Source organism: Triturus cristatus, chromosome 4_1 (genome assembly GCF_964204655.1).
Source record: "Triturus cristatus chromosome 4_1, aTriCri1.1, whole genome shotgun sequence".
NCBI classification, from domain to species: Eukaryota; Metazoa; Chordata; class Amphibia; order Caudata; family Salamandridae; genus Triturus; species Triturus cristatus.
This window is the reverse complement of record NC_140585.1, coordinates 403389207-403404887: the sequence shown is the minus strand read 5'-3', so window position 1 is coordinate 403404887 and position 15681 is coordinate 403389207. Positions and strand designations below refer to the sequence as shown.

General features: G+C 49.0%; 1 protein-coding gene across 4 annotated transcripts in view; it reads right to left on the bottom strand.

Moving 5' to 3' along the window:
* The window catches only part of ARFGAP3 (ARF GTPase activating protein 3), a 419690-nt gene that overhangs the window by 58056 nt on the left and 345953 nt on the right, over positions 1 to 15681 (bottom strand). For all 4 annotated transcript variants that reach the window (XM_085652495.1, XM_085652493.1, XM_085652496.1 and 1 more), the window contains one exon: positions 1024 to 1147. In XM_085652495.1, coding sequence (XP_085508621.1) covers positions 1024 to 1147 — 124 coding nt within the window. The remainder of the gene's footprint in view (positions 1 to 1023; positions 1148 to 15681) is intronic.

Here is a 15681-nt window from a genome sequence, read left to right as displayed (position 1 = left end):
AAGAAATTACTGCTCGAGGATGTAAGGCATTTTTATTTTTTTAATTTAGTGGCCATCTTGACAAGCTAGGATAGGGGACAGGAAAAGAAAATGGAGTATTCTTAAACAATACAATGTAGTGAATTAAAAGTTTGTCTGTACATGCATTTGACGCACGTTTCAAATTGTTTGATTACGTAATGAGTTCAATGTTTTTGTGTGAAATTGCAAAAACGCCTCATTTTTTAAAAATACCATAACACGATCCAGTGTTTAATTAGAAAAAAATGATTCAGATCTAAAATGACCGCAGCACTTGCGTAGAGCCGGTAGCAGTTCCTCAGCAGCTTATAAGGGTGTCTCTCTTCTCTATCTATGTAGTCCAATTCCATCTTCTACCGGCCGCAGAAGAGGACACAAAGAGGATAAAAAAAAAGTGGCATTAACCTGTCTACATTTCCTACTTTTGACACCTGGCGCCAAGGCATGACCAACCCTTTTAACCACCCCGTCGGGCGAATCCAATCTCATCTCCTACTTATCCCACCCTATTCAACCATACTGATAAATGATTGAGTACAGGGGACGCCAATCCATTTAAGATTGGGCCCCACTTTACACTGCCCATTCATGTAGTTTGGTTGAGTGCTGCTGGTGTATTTTACTGTTTGCAATAAAAAATTTGAAACAGTTCTACCGTAATTAAACTCTTCGCTGCGGTCAGTTTCACTGCAGAATTTCTCCCTCCAGACTTCGAAAGATTACAACCGCCTGCAAACATGCCCAAGAGAAATGAGTGCCGTGGTAAGGTTTGTCTACTGTGTCAAATTTAACATTAATATTCAGGGGACTGCTTGGAAATTCTCACTAGCACTTTAATAATCTCTCTGACCCCCAAGGAGAGTGCATTTTTTTCCTTATAGAAAACAAGATGTCTGCAAACAATTTACAAAGCTTGTACATTACTGAGACAAAGATAACATAACTAAGCACAATCTGGAGCGACATGTGCATACTGTTTTATCACCCTGACAAATAACTTACTTCTGCATTATCTTGTTTCCCAAAGTACATGTCAGACGAAATCGATTTAGCATTTCCAAACTTCTTCTGAGCATCATCGTTACTTGGAGGAGTTTCATATTCCTGCTTACGACGACTGGTTGGTCTAAAATTATTAAACAAGTAGTATTGATATCAAGAAACATAAAAGTACCAGCTTATTAGCAGTTCATTTACGGAGGATTATCAAAAAGGTGGAAACAAGTTAATTAGCTGTAATGTGATCTTCCCACCATTTCACATCTCCAGAAGCATTGCACCCAGCTGATGGACCACGGATCTGTGTTGGAGGCAAACAAGATAATGATGATGCTGATGATGTACAGTTCCCTATCAAGAAATCAATCCACATGGATTTAAGGAAATCTTTCAAAATAATTTGGCAGTCTGTTCACCACCACAATTTACAGAAGCAAAAAGTCTGCCTTCCCCCCTTCATACTAGAACACAAAGAAATCATCTGTTGATTCCCATAAGGATCCTCGGTCAAGCCCGCCCTCTTCAACACTTATAGGACACCCCTGGCCAGCATTGCCAAAACCCACGGGCTCAACATCATATCCTACGAGGATGTCACAAAACACATCCTCTCTGAAGACACCACTAACACCAAGAACAACTTCCACAACTGCATGACAGACGTCGCCAACTGGATGAAGGACAACTACGTGAAGTTCGACACGGATAAGACAGAGGTACTGATTTTCGGATACAAAAGCTCCGCATGAATTCATCCTTGTGGAACTCAGAACATAGGCCTACTCCCACCCTCACTAGCCACACTTGGAACCTAGGCATCATTCTGGACAAAAATCTAACCATGAAAACTCAGGTCAACTCGGTCTCCTCCTACTGCTTCTTCATCCTCTGCATTCTTCAAAAGATATTTAAATGGCTACTCCAAAGCTAGAGGTGCACCATCACCCAGGCCCTCATCTTGAGCAGACTGAATTACGATAACGCTCTCTATACAGCTCACCTGCTCCTAAGACTACAGACCTCCTCGGACTCCGAAAGGCGCAGCCAGACTCATCCTGGATCTCCCTAGATGAACCCACATCACCCCCTACCTCAGGGAACTCCACTGGTTCCCCGTATAGAAAATATGCCAGTTCGAGCTCCTATCCCATGCGTACAAGGCCCTACACTACTGCGAACTCACCTACTTGAATCAACGCTTGAACTTAAATCAGCCCGCGAGACACCTCTGCTCTGCATCTTTCTGTAACCCTCACCCCCGCATCCGGTGTACCAGATGTGGAGGTTGTTCCTTTTCCTTCCTAGCAGTGAAGACATAGAACGAGCTACCCTTTCATCTGCGGACTTCCCAATCTCTTTCAGAGTTCAGAAAGTCCCTGAAGACCTGGCTATTCAGCTAATCAACTGGACCCTGCTAGCGCCTCGATACCATCGCGGATGACAAGTAGCGCTCTAAAAATCTGGGTGATTGAAGCGCTCTGTAGTTTCCTAATTTCAGAGTACAATGCTTATATTTGGGCACCCTTTTATTAGGCACCATTTTGCTGGGGCAAAATTATATTAGGTTCACGTTTACTCAAGCAGAGGATGGCTAAGCGGATTTGTAAGAGCCATAATTAAGGCAGCATAGTGGTCACAGAATGCGTTGCAACTAGTCATTTATACCTCTACTCCTATTCTCCCAGATGCCACCGTGGTCTCTAATATTAAGCAATGCTAATTCAGAGAGAGATTCTCTGTCAACCCATACAACAAACACTGCACTAATACAGTGGCAAAGACTTTAGATCCAGATGACAGCGGAGTCTTTTGCAAAGCCTCAATACAAGTGAGCATCAGTGACCATTGTGAGACCTAAGACATCTTACGTGCAGCCCAAGAGGCTGTCTGAATATCTAAGGTTGATATAACCTTGACTGCAGATACCACCTTTAGTGTCAGGACCAAATTATCAGCGACTGTGTAGTGAAGTCGTTCATGCTCTGCCACTGTTGGGACTGGCATTCCAACTTTGACTGCTGTATTCTAGGGAGCTTGGGCCTTGTTAACACATTGGTACTGTATACCAGATGCTTATTGTTTACTAACTAAAATGCATTTATTTTGTAGACCTCTAGCGAGGTCATGCTGAGTGGATGTGCTTGAGGAGGCCCCTGTGACAATGAGGTCTAACAGATACCTAAATGTAATGTTTTAGTCCATTCAGCCACTAGACCTCATGGAAGGAGAAAATCATGGATGCAGTCAGATGGTTATTATTGGCCAGCCTTAGGATATGCCAATCTAAACAGAAGTACGTGGTCTTCAAAATAACTACGGCTATGTTGTAACCCTTTAGAGAACAGTTCTATAAAACCATTTAGCATAGATAGCCAGGTTCCCAAAGAACAAGTTATTTACTTTCAGTAACGTTCTTTCTGGTAGAGACTATCTAACTGCAGAGTCCTCACCTTTTGAATTATGCCTAGGCATCAGAGTGAACTCAGAAAAGTCTGAGTGGTACCACTGTGCAGCTCCACACCGATGCTGTTACAATCTGAAAATAATATGCAGGGCCCATATAGGCCCAACTCCTGCGTGCTGACTTCAGTTGCTTTGGTGGTTGTCCGCACCACCAGACGCAGAGCTCCCAACAGCAAATTGGCTTAAGCCAGTGTACGGATTCCTAGACTTCAGATCTTATTGATGGATAGAACCCAGTTCACAAAATGGGGACGATGGGAGGGTCGGTAAGGAATCTGCAGTTCGATAAGAGTCTCAACCAGAAAGAGCATAAGCGAAGGTAAGCAAATGGTTCTTCTGATAGAGACTTCTAACCTAAGAATTCTCACATTTTGAATAGATACCAAAACAGTACGTATTAGGAGGTGGGTCTGTGAATTGGCTCAAACCAAAAATTCCTGCAGGACTGAGTGGCGAAACATCCCTCTTATCAAGCCTTACCGTCCAGACAGTCAGCCATGGCCCATGCAGGTAAGAGCGGTGGGGCGGGGGTGGGGGATTCAACAGGCAACAACAAAGGAAAATTAAATAAATAATTTTCCCTCGCCGTCTGTCGAAATACCCCCCCCCCCACCCGGCCGCAGCGCCCCACCCCTGTTACCTGCACGGGCCGCGGCTGCAGACAGTAGTGCTTCGTGATCGTTTGGAGTGACACCTATGTAGCCGCCTGGCAGATGTCCAGAAAAGGAACTCCAGGTGCCAAGGCAGTGGTAGCAATTTTGGCCCAGGTGGAATGAGCTTGCAGTCCTTCTGGACACTGCTTTTTGGCCAACATGTAGCAAGTCCTGATGCAGAGTACAATCCAGCAGGAGATGGTCCTTTTATGTACTTCCTTGCTTTTTTTCCACTTAAGTGCTGATCATACAAACAGTATTCTTTGGTACGATCAATGAAAAAGTTCATGCTCTATTGGGGTCAAAGCAATGGAGCCTCTCGTCCTCCTTAGAGGGGTGAGGGTGAGCATAGAAGGCCGGCAGGGTGATGGTTTGACCTAAGTGAACGACATCACAACTTTTGACAATAAGGATACTGGTGTCCGTAGAACCAGTTTGTTTGACAAGATAGTGTTGTACAGTGGATTGACACAAAACCCTTAGGGGTGAGAAGACACAAAGGCAGCTGTGAAGTGGCTCAAAGGGAATGCACATCAAATATGTGAGGACCAAGTTAGGGTACGACTGTGGCATGGCAAACAGAGAGGGAGGAAACCAGCGTTGTAGAACTTTAAAAAAAACTCATCACAACCGGTGATTTAAACAATGAGGACTGGTCCGGAAACCATAAATAGGCTGAAAGAGCTGAAACATACCCTAAATTGTGCTGAAAACATAAACGTTGCTGGGTGAGAGGCACAACAAATAACAGAATGTCAGATAACTTGGCATGGAGAGTGGTCACAAGATTTAGAAGAGGGGCCCTATACCACAAGTGAGTGGTCAATCAGGCGTGTGCTGAACCAAATCACAAATTTGTTCCAACAGGCATACGCAGCTTTTGTCAAGGGATACCTGGTTGCCAAGATTACCTCAAATAACTCCAGTGGAAGATCAAAAGGTGTTCAGCTGTTACCGCTTAATCTCCCATACACACAGGTGGACATTGCGAAGGCCCAGGTGCAGAACCCTGCCTTACCCTGTTGCTGTGACAAGAGGTCCTCCTGGAGTGGCAGCCTGATTGGATAACAGATGCTCAAGCCCAGGAGCTCTGGATAACCTACTCTCTGTGCCCAGTCCAGAGCCAGGGGGATGACTTGGGCCTGGTCAGTCCTACTTTTCTTCAGAACTTTTGGCAGGAAGGCATAGAGGCGAGATGCTTTGGAAACCCAAACGTGCAGAACTGCTGAAATTGCTGGTTGTCTGCATTGGCAAATTGATAGAGGCAAGTTTCTCCCCATTGCCAGAAAAGACTTTGGGCCACCTTTGGATTCATGGATCCCGTCAGGTGGCCAACCACCAGCAAACTGCTTGGTAGTCCAGCCACTTCCAGAGGCGTAGCGCCTCCTGGCACATGAACTAGGACACAACTCTACCCTGCTTGTTACAATATGACATGGCAGTGGTGTTGTCCGCAAGCACGTAGTAGCCTACCCTTGAATGCCCCTTTCAATGCCAAGTGGATGGGCCACATCTCAAGGAGATTGCTATAGAGCTGGGCCTCCATCAGAGACCACTGATCTCCCCATTTCCCAGGTGGCTTCCCCAATATACAAGGGACACATAGGTCACCACTGTCCGCTTCAGGTGAGGTAGGGAGAGGGTCTGCTGTCGACCCAATCCCTGTCCAGTAACCACCTCTGCAGATCTTTCGCAGTCTCTCCTGAAATCTGGACATGGTATGAAAGGTCCCAGCAGGTCTAACGCCACTATCCAGTCTCCAGGATCAAGGCCAGAGTGAGCATCTTCTGGAGGAAGGCATTGAGAGGGTATAGGTGTAAAATAGGACAATGGCCTCTGTCCTTCTTTGGCACCAGGAAGTAGTGGGAGTAGCAACCACGGCTCACTTCGGAAGCAGGCACCATCTCGATAGCTCCTTTGGCCAAAGGGTTTTCGTTACTTCACGAAAAATGGCCAGAGCGGAATCTGCCATGTTCCAAAAAGGCGAGCTCCACAAGGGGGCATGTCCGTAAGGTACAACTGGACGTCGTCTGAAAGCCCAGTCGACCAAAACCAGGCATAGCAGCACTGCTGCCAATTTGGCAGTGCCATGACCGTCCTGTATAGCTTGGGGAGGAGATGTCGGAGGTCTTCCGGTGCACCTGAGAGGACTTGAGCCACTGAGTTCCCAAGAGCATGGGAACAGCAGTCCAGCAGGCAGCTGCCATGGACGGACCGAGGGAAAAACTGGTGGAAGAAAATACCCTCTCCCCAAACGTTTCTACCCATTTGGATTCCCTATTGGGGGAGTAGTCGGAAATGTGTTCGGATTAGTTTGGCTAGTCAATGCATGGACTACTAAGCTCTCAGGAGAGGGGCGTGGAAACAAAAAAGCAGTGTCGCCCAGGGCAGGGCGGTAGCATTGTGCAATTTGGCCGTTCACAGGGGGCCAGGGCAAGGTTTAGCCAAGGGTAACAGTGAGAGCTTGGTAGTGGTTTACCCTGGCTGAAGAACTTCGGTCAAGTCATTGGTTTGGACTGCTAAGGTGGGGAGCTGGAGGTCAAGAACTTCAGTTGCAGTCACATGACCACTGTAAAAAAGCACTATCTTCAGTGATAGGACCTGGGGATGTGAGGAGGCAAGAGTCAGGAGATGTGACTAAGCAACTAGTGTCTTGTGGGCCATCATTCCAGTTAGTTTCATGGTAAGGTTGGCCAATTGCATCACCTGTGTCATACTTGTGGTCAGAATCTGTGCCAAACAAGGAATGTAATGTGTGGGATCTTCCTTGTAGAGGTGGGATGTCAAGCGTTGCAGGTTGTGGGCCAACAGCAACTGAACACCGTCTTGGTTCATGTTATAAGGGCACCAACTTGGAATCAGAGAGCACAATGGGCCCATCCTCCTCCGTCGTCTCCTCCTCCGTCGTCGTCGTTGGAGTCTGCATCGATGTTCTTGAAACCAGTGCGGGTGTGGAGCCAGAAGCAGTGGGTGCCAGTAGCATCCCAGGGATGGGTTTGGAGGATCTAACTGGTATCGAGGCCATGCACAAATACCAGTAACCCAGATGTAGGTCCTTGCGGCTCAATGGGGCTCAAAGATGCGCCACAGGACATCAGAAGGGTCGGACCATGGCCCTTTGGTACTCTTGGATCTGCTTCAGTGCTGCAGGTGGCATGACTTGGGTTGCGCCGGTACAATTCAAAGGAAGGGCTTGGAAAATGGCTGACTTTTAGCTAGAGACCAAGAGACATCGGACCGTCTGCACCCCCTCCCACGAGTTTGAGTGGCGGGAAGAAGGGGAGAAGTCCTGTTTGGATTTTTTGTGCTTCTACTTGCCCACAGTTTAGAGCATGAAAACTATCATCTCCCGGGTCCCCTACACTGGAAATGGGACAGAGACCAACCCTTGAACTGGTCACTATGTGAGGTCTTCCGACGTTTGGTGACGCAGAGCTTCACCTCACGGTCCCAGGTGGCCTTTGGGGTCATCAACGCATAGTCAGTACTGTAATGTAATGTAATTTATAAAGCGCAAACTCATGCCTGGGGCGTCTTGGTGCTATAGAAATCCGATTATGGCAGCAGTAATGTCAGCGACAGGTCAAGCAAGTGCGCAAAGTGCCTTCTAATCCTGTGTGAGGAGCCAGGTTTTTTAGGTTTTTTTGAAGGTGAGTAAGGAGGGGGCAGTTTTTAGGGTCAATGGCAGACTGTTCCAAAGCATTGCAGTGGTCCTGAAAAAACTTTCCCCCCAGGTGGCCCTCCTAAATGGGGGGAGCATCAGGTTTCTAGCAGAGCCTGAGCGAAGCGTCTTTGCTGGTACATACCATTTGAGTTGCTTCTTAAAATGGTCTGGCCCAAGTCCGTGCAGGGATTTAAATGGCACACAGAGGGCCTTGAATTTACAGCATTGCCTAACTGGCAACCAGTGTAACTTCCAGATGGCTCCTCTGGCAGATTCATATTGGGGAATTTTAAAAAGGAAACAAGCAGCAGCATTTTGTAGTGTCTGGAGTTTCTTCAAAAGACCTGGTGCGAGAGTAAGGTAGAGACTATTGCAATAATGAATCCTTGTAAGAACCGATGCCATGGCTACTGTTTTCAGAAGTTCAGGAGGCAACAATTTTTTCGATCTTTTTTATAAGCCTTAAAGAGCAGGAAGATGTGATTTTGTTAATTTGGTCCTTGAACTTCAGTTCGCTGTCTACCAAGAAGCTTACGTTTTTTTACTTTGTTTGACGGTATAGGCAATGAGTCCAACTCTAGAGGCCACCAGTCCGGTGTCCAAAGAGAGGGGTTATCGCCGAAGATGATGACCTCAGTTTTTAGGGCATTCAATTTCAGGCAGTTGCAATCCATCCAGTAGCTCATCTTACTCATGCATGAGCTGAATGTCACACCCAAATTGTTTTCAGGATTTGCTAATGACACCACAATTTGGGTGTCGTCAGCGTAAGACGCCAAAGTAAAGCCAGAGTTTTTTTTATAATTGACGCAAGTGGCATAACAGAGGTTAAATACGTTTGGGCTCAGTGCCAAGTTCTGGGGAACTCTGCAGGAGAGGGAAAAAGGCCTAGAGACAAACTTGCCCATTGTCACATTAAGTTATCTATTTGCCACGAATGATTGCAAGAGATCCAACACTGTGCCCTCTATCCCCAGGCCACTTATACAGTCAGCCAGGATCTCATGGATGACCTTATCAAAGGCTGCAGAAGGATCAGTGCCGCCCCTCCCCCATTTCAAGCACTTCTTGTATATCCTCAGTCGCAACTAACAGGGAAGACTGTGCTATGATTTTTTCTGAACCCATGTTGTGTATCGTCCAGCAGAGAATTTTCCTCTAAATATTCGGAGAGCTGTTGATTCATAACTTTCTCTACCAGCTTAGCGGCGAAAAGGAGCCTTGAAATAGGTTGATAGTTATTACGGTCCAGGGTGTTCAAACTGTCTTTTTTTGGGGGGGGGAGGGAAATCGAGGCAAGTTTCCAATGGGAGGGGAAAATCCCTCCTGCAAACATATCATTGAGGATTTGCCCCAGGTATTTAGTGTCCTGTCTTTAGTGTTGTGGAATGACCCCAGTCACCACAGACAACCCTGATGAGAATCTCTCAGACATTTGCTTGAGGCAGTCCTTATAGGGTTTGAATCCTGTTATCTTGGGAAATTACATTTCTCTTGCACACTAAAAGAATTTTGGTCAAAAACTGATTTCAAGGAGTGCGTGGCCAGTACAAGCATTGAGTCAGCTGATGGTTGAGCAGCTTTGACGTGCATTGCTTGTGATCATATACATCCTGATCCTCCCCCGACTTGGTCTTTGTTGGATTATGGAAGACTAATGCTCCGGGAAGGAGGGGAGCCAGAATCAAGTCCGAATGCAAGGGACCCAGGAGAACAGCGGAGTTGGAGCTCTAGCGATGGTGATACGGAAGAGACGCAACTGCTGAGGAAGTGAACCGCTCCCGGGAAGCAATGAAGGATGGGGATGGAATGCCCCTCTCTCGCGAGAAGCGCCACTAAAAGACTTGCTGCGGAGTACAGCAACAAACAAGCGGGTGGATCAGAGTGGCTCCCAGGAGGCCTGGTACAGTGAGTGTTACCGCCTAGGTGCTCCTTTGGATGAGTGGGTTGCTGGGGGCGGTCTCGGACAGCAAGGGTGAGCCGGTGGCCCCGATGGAGCAGCAGAGGACAGGAGGTAGCAACGCAGCTCGGTCGCGTTGTGCGGAGCCCAGACGGTGCCACACGACTGCTACTTGAGGAAAAGAGGCTGGGGGAGGAAGAGAGGAATCAGTGGAACTTCTGGACGCGAGGGGTTGGGGATATGCACACCGGAGCTATAGGGGAGCTTTGGGGACCTCGGAGGTGCCAAAGTTATTTGGTGACCTTCTTTGTGGAGTGTCTGCTTAGCACCTGAAAGTTTGCAAAATATGAATTATGGCTACGGCGTACTTTCACGCAACTTGGGGCCACAGAGGACAGTCTGAAGGAGGCTACAGTTGAGGACTTGGGGGGAGGCTGTAAAGGAGGTTCTCGTGCCCAGAGTGCCACATTGAGACCGAGGAGATTTAGAGAGACTTATGCAGTTGGATCATTCGAACAAACGCTCCACTGTGGACTCTGCTCCTGCACCCCCCTCCTTTCCCTCCATCAGCGGGACACTTATTGGATTAGTGGCCACCGCTTTACTTTTTCTCCTTTGACCTGCGGAGGCGGACCTGCTGGAGATCAGAGGGTGCAACAGCTCTGTGGTGGTGGCTGAAACGGAGTGGTCACACCGGTGAGGGTTGCTTTCGGACACTTCACCAGACTGGAGTGGATGTGTGGGCCTCTGAAAAGGGGTGTTCGTGCCCGGGGTGTTGCATCTGGGGGCAGTGAATCCGGGGTGCCGGAGTGGTACTTGGCGCCCGATATTGTGGGACATCTGCTGGGCAGCGCCTGCTGGTGGCAGCCCCGGACTGCAGCGCTTTGCGAGACTGGGTGCTGCACTGGACACTGGCACGAGAATACACCCCGAGGACAGATCATGGTGCAGTCAAAAGTAATTAAAGCATCTCAGCCAGCCCCACTACACCGCATGGGGGATGGATATGCACCGATGGCGGATCCGCCAGATCGTGGCCTAGCGATCCATACGGCCACCATCTTGGCAGCCATAAAAGACATGAAAGCAACCATGGAACACAAAATACAGGGACCCAGGAGGTGAAGTTAGTGGACTGTCCGACAGACACAGAATAAATGTTGGCCCGACTCGACCGACGGTGGCCGAACACTCTACCCATGTACAGCAGTTGGAACAGGAGGTGGCCAAGCAGCAGTAAAGGCTGGAAGATGTTGAGGGCCGCTCCCGACGTAACAGCACACTGACTGGTATTCCAGAGAGGTCCGAGCATGGATGCCTTCCTTGAGGACTGGCTGCCATCAGTGGTGCTGGCGGGGAAAACCTCCAAATGGTTCAATGTGAAGCATGCCCACAGGGTAACTGACTGAACACCACTTCCACCCACCAGGGACTCCATCGAGGGCTACTGTGGCCAGGCTGTTTAACTTTGGGGACAGAGACGCCATCTTACGAGCAAAACTTGCACATGGCCCATGGAGTGAGGGGGGCAAACTCCACATTTATCCTGACTACATGGTGCAGGTCCAACGTCAAAGCCTTTCTACGGAGTCAAGCAAAATGTGAGGATGTTGGAAACATCTTGTTGTTCCCAGCGAAACTGAGGATTATTGACAAAGACTGCTCATACTTTTTCACAGCTACAACGGATGTATGGAATTGGCTTGAACAGCGGGGACACCAGTAGCTGACCGACAGGGGTGGCGGTACCCAAACCCGGCCCTGGCAGGAGCAGAGCAGGTGTTTATTTTTGTTTACTTGAGTTTTATATAGCGCTGGCTAGACCCGAAGGTATCAGAGCGCTTTACATGAGGAAAGTTACATAGGTTACAAGTTACGCATTGTTACAGAAGATACATCAGTTGGTTTGTGGCGTGTAGAAGGGTAAGGGGGTAATGTAAAAAGGTAACTGGGAGGGAGATAAAGCGGAGAGACAAAGGAAAGTCTGCCCAATGTCCAGCTGGGTAGGTGACAGCTGAGGGGGAAGTCCACAGTTCATCTCCTCTATAGCCATCAAAGTAGCTCCACCGGGCATCGGCCAAAAAGTTAAGTCTCTACGGTCGTTGGCAAGATTCACAGGTTCCATGTCATGATGGGTGAGCGGGATTGGAAATGAGCGAGGTCTGGTCGGGGTCCACTATGGGAGCTGTCATATTCATACCATCTGTGTGGCGTGGCCGATGTCCACCGCTACTCTTCTCTCCTGCTGACCTGATATTGAGTGCTCTCCCTCTGGGTATGGCCGCATCCATTTGTTGGGCTACAGTCCGAAATGCATCTGGCGCCATTTTAGGGTCAGTCACGCTTGGGCGTTCCCTACAGTCTTTCCTGCAGTGAAAGCCGGTTTCCACAGGGGCAGAGCCCCTAGCCAAAGCCAGAGGGAAGCGTTGAAGTAACGTACCGTATATGATCGTTGCTTTCACCATCTTTCCCAGTAAGTTGCTGGGACTCTAAACTGAAAACAAAAAATCTGGGCCTCCACTGTGACTAATTATTGCTTCTCAGATGTCATCTTAGAGTCAGGCATATGCAATCACCAGATTAATTACTGCTTTGCAGCCCATGTGTGCACATAAAAGAGTAGAGATTTAGCTTGTCTTCCTCATACCCCAGTCGTATAGGAAGGACCCCTATTCAACCGCTCCATGCCCCCCTTACTGGTAAGCCTAGTCGTATGTTGTCCATCTTAAGGTCAGGCGTCTCGTCCCAACCGCACTTGCCCTCTCCGTACAGGTCATTAAGGGAAAAGGCTGATTAGTGATGGTGCAGGAGGAAGCCTCCTGGTCAGTTTTCAATGCGGGTGGCCACAGAAATGGAGGGCCTATCGAGGGGTGCACAGCGCCAGCGTCCGCCGATCCCTCCGCATAGCAACTCGGGCCCATACACGAGGCCACCGTGTAGTGAAAGAATTGCCTGGCTGGTGCCATTTTAGGGTCAGGCATTAGTTAATGGGTGTCTTACAGGTAGTCTGGCCAGCCCCAGGCTTCTCTGTCAGCGAGTGTCCACGCCTCAAAACGTATCATGCCGGGCCCCTGCACTGGTCGCCTCTTCCCCCTTCTCCTCACTGGGTGCAACGCCTAAACGCCAGCTTCTCACTCGCGCTGTTTGGAGGGGGAGGGGGAGGGGGAGGGGGGGGGGGCGAGGAGGGCACTCTATCGAGTCAGCGTGCTTGGGTTGCAGTCACATATCACCTCCGCTCCCCTCAGAACGGGTAGCAGAAGCCTTATGGAGGAGCGAGAGCAGCGGGCTCTCAATTCACTCCTTCAGTCTGACTGCGAGCCCCACCTCTATCCTCCGACCCGCTTCTCCGTGGCGGCCGCCATTTTGCTGCCTTCCCCGGGCTGCCAGGAATCCTCGCTATAAGACACCGCCGGCGGTCTTCGGGCTGCAAAAACGAGCTGTGGGTGTCCCGCTCAGGAGCTCCTGATAAGCTCTTCATCTGGGCTCGTATTCACGGCAGTCCAAGCGCTGTATGCGTCACTTTCCACGGGGCCTGGAGAGGAGCTTAAAGGATTCACGTCCGTTCAGCTCCAGGCTCCACCCACTTAGTCGGGTGTTGATGCAAGAGGGCTCCCCTACAGGCGACGCTGACCAGGGTGCAGGCGGAATTAGAGATGCCAAAAGGTAGTAACAGACTAACAGTGTTTCCGCCGGTCAGAGTCTGAAAACGATAGGTATTGTTAGCTGTAGGACTGGACTATACGCAGGATGAGGATGCGTCCCGCGAGGGGACCCATGAGGAGGGGAAGCGGCCACGTGACAGCTGATGAGATTATCTGAGCTGCGGCCAGCCTCAGGGGAGGCCAGGGAGGCATGCGGGGTGACAGGCCCACCAAGTGACAGCTTAGGAGATCATCATATTGCCACAGGTCACGCCCTGCCCAGGTAGGGTCTCTGTGGTTTCAGTTTGAATGTGTTTGTGTTGCAATCAGTTAATCTATTAGGGTGACGGACATACCGTGAATTGGGGTAATGGCCAGTTTGACAGCCGCAACATGGTAAGGTAGGGTGGGGGGTTCGTTGGGATTATTTTAAATGGTTTGCAGTGGTGCAGGGATACCCAAATTATCTGAGTGGCCTCCATGACCCTGGCACGCTACACGGCTGCAGAGGTGGGGTATTGTTAGCTGTTGGATGGAGCACCACACCCTTAGATTACTGACTTGGAATGTGAACTGCCAGGGGAACAGGATCAAAAGCAGGAAGAGGGGCTTTGAGCCCAATTTTTTGTGATGAGTTGGGATCCTCGACCTGAATCAGAGGGATTGGGTGAATGGCACTCTGTCCCGAGAGTTCCCATAGAGTGGGGCACTAGACAGAACTGTCCCCTGGCGATTGAGGCATTGGCGGAGTGGGTTAGGGTGGATGCACAAATATGGGATTGGCGGTGGGGGGAGTTTGAGGGGGAGGCGTGGGAGGACAGGATATCCCTCTATGCTGATGATGTTTTCTTGTACTTGGAGTAGTCCTTGCACGTGTGGGGGAAATCTTTATGATTTATGGACAGTTCTCTGGACTGGGTATCGACTGGATGAAATCCCTCATTATCCGGCTAGGGGCTCGAGAGATCCAGAGTGATCTCCCTATGCTGCCTAAGGTGATACGGAATCACATCACTTGCCTCTCTGGATCTTGGTGGATGTAACTACTCACTACGAGGTTAACTTGGCCCCCCCTTTCGCACAGATTCCAATCAGATGTCACCCACTTTGATGGGTTGAGCAGTGCTTTTCAAAATGAATTGCCTTTCCCAAATTCACATACATCTTACAGAAAAGTCCCCATACTATCCCGGTAAAGTTTTCAGAAAATTGATAGCCATATGAAAACCCTGCTTTGGTTGAAAGGGCCGCTGTTGTTGCTCTCCGCACCCTCCGACAGTCCACATCTGATGGCAGAATAGCCCTGCTGGACGTCCTAAAGTATTACGAAGCTGCTCACGTCAGTAAGTTAATCAGTGTGTGTATGCGGCATCAGAGGATCCTGCTTACCGGCATGATTGTGAGGCCCTAGGTGCCAAAGGATACTTCCATGTGATTTATGAGGGCAGGATCAGCCTTAGCGCACCAGCCGCGACTACGACAGTGCTCTCGGTTTGGTGTAACCTACTGAGGGAAATGGGATGGGTAAAAGATTGATGCACAAAACCCTTCTGTGGCTAGGTACGAGGATGGGGGCAGTATCGTCTCTAAAAGGGTTTAGAAAGTGGGATCTTATTGGCCTCTCCATGCTCTAGGATGTGGTGGATGCCAATGATATGGTCCCATTTCCTCACCTTGAAGAGAAATCTGATATGTCGCCAAGCAAATCCTCAAATATTACCAGCTGAGACATGCCGCGAAAAACCCAGGATGAAGATATTATGGAAGAGTCCACCTAGAGGGACAGAAGCAATTTCCCTTATCTACAACACAGAAGGAGTTAACGCTTTTAAGTGAAAGATGGAAGGAGGACATGGGGGAGCTGGAAGATGAGGACTGGCGGGAGGTGCTACAATTTTCCCAGGGAGGTGGCTATACAGGCAAGGTTTCGCCCAATTCAATTCAAGATTCTCCATAGAATATATTATACCAGGATACTCTTGTGCAAGATAGGCAGAGTGGCAGATGAAGCGTGTGTGTGCTTGTGGCCAGCAGAGGGTCATTTGTGCATACACTATGGGACTGTCCCAAAATCTGAATTTTTGGGGAAGGGGTGCGAAATGGACTTGAAATGGTCATCTGGCTGCCCATGGAGAGTCAGGCCTTTATGTTGTGGGGAGCCTCTAATCTTACATTCTGTCAGATGATCTTGGCGAACTTTGGCTTTTCTGCTGGTGAAAAGGGAAAATAAGCTGACATGGGAGGAGTACAGTGGGCCCACAGCTGCCAGACTGGACTCGGAAGAAGGATGTGTGCTGAGTTAGGGAGAAATTAGTATACGTCAAGGATGCCCAAAGAGGT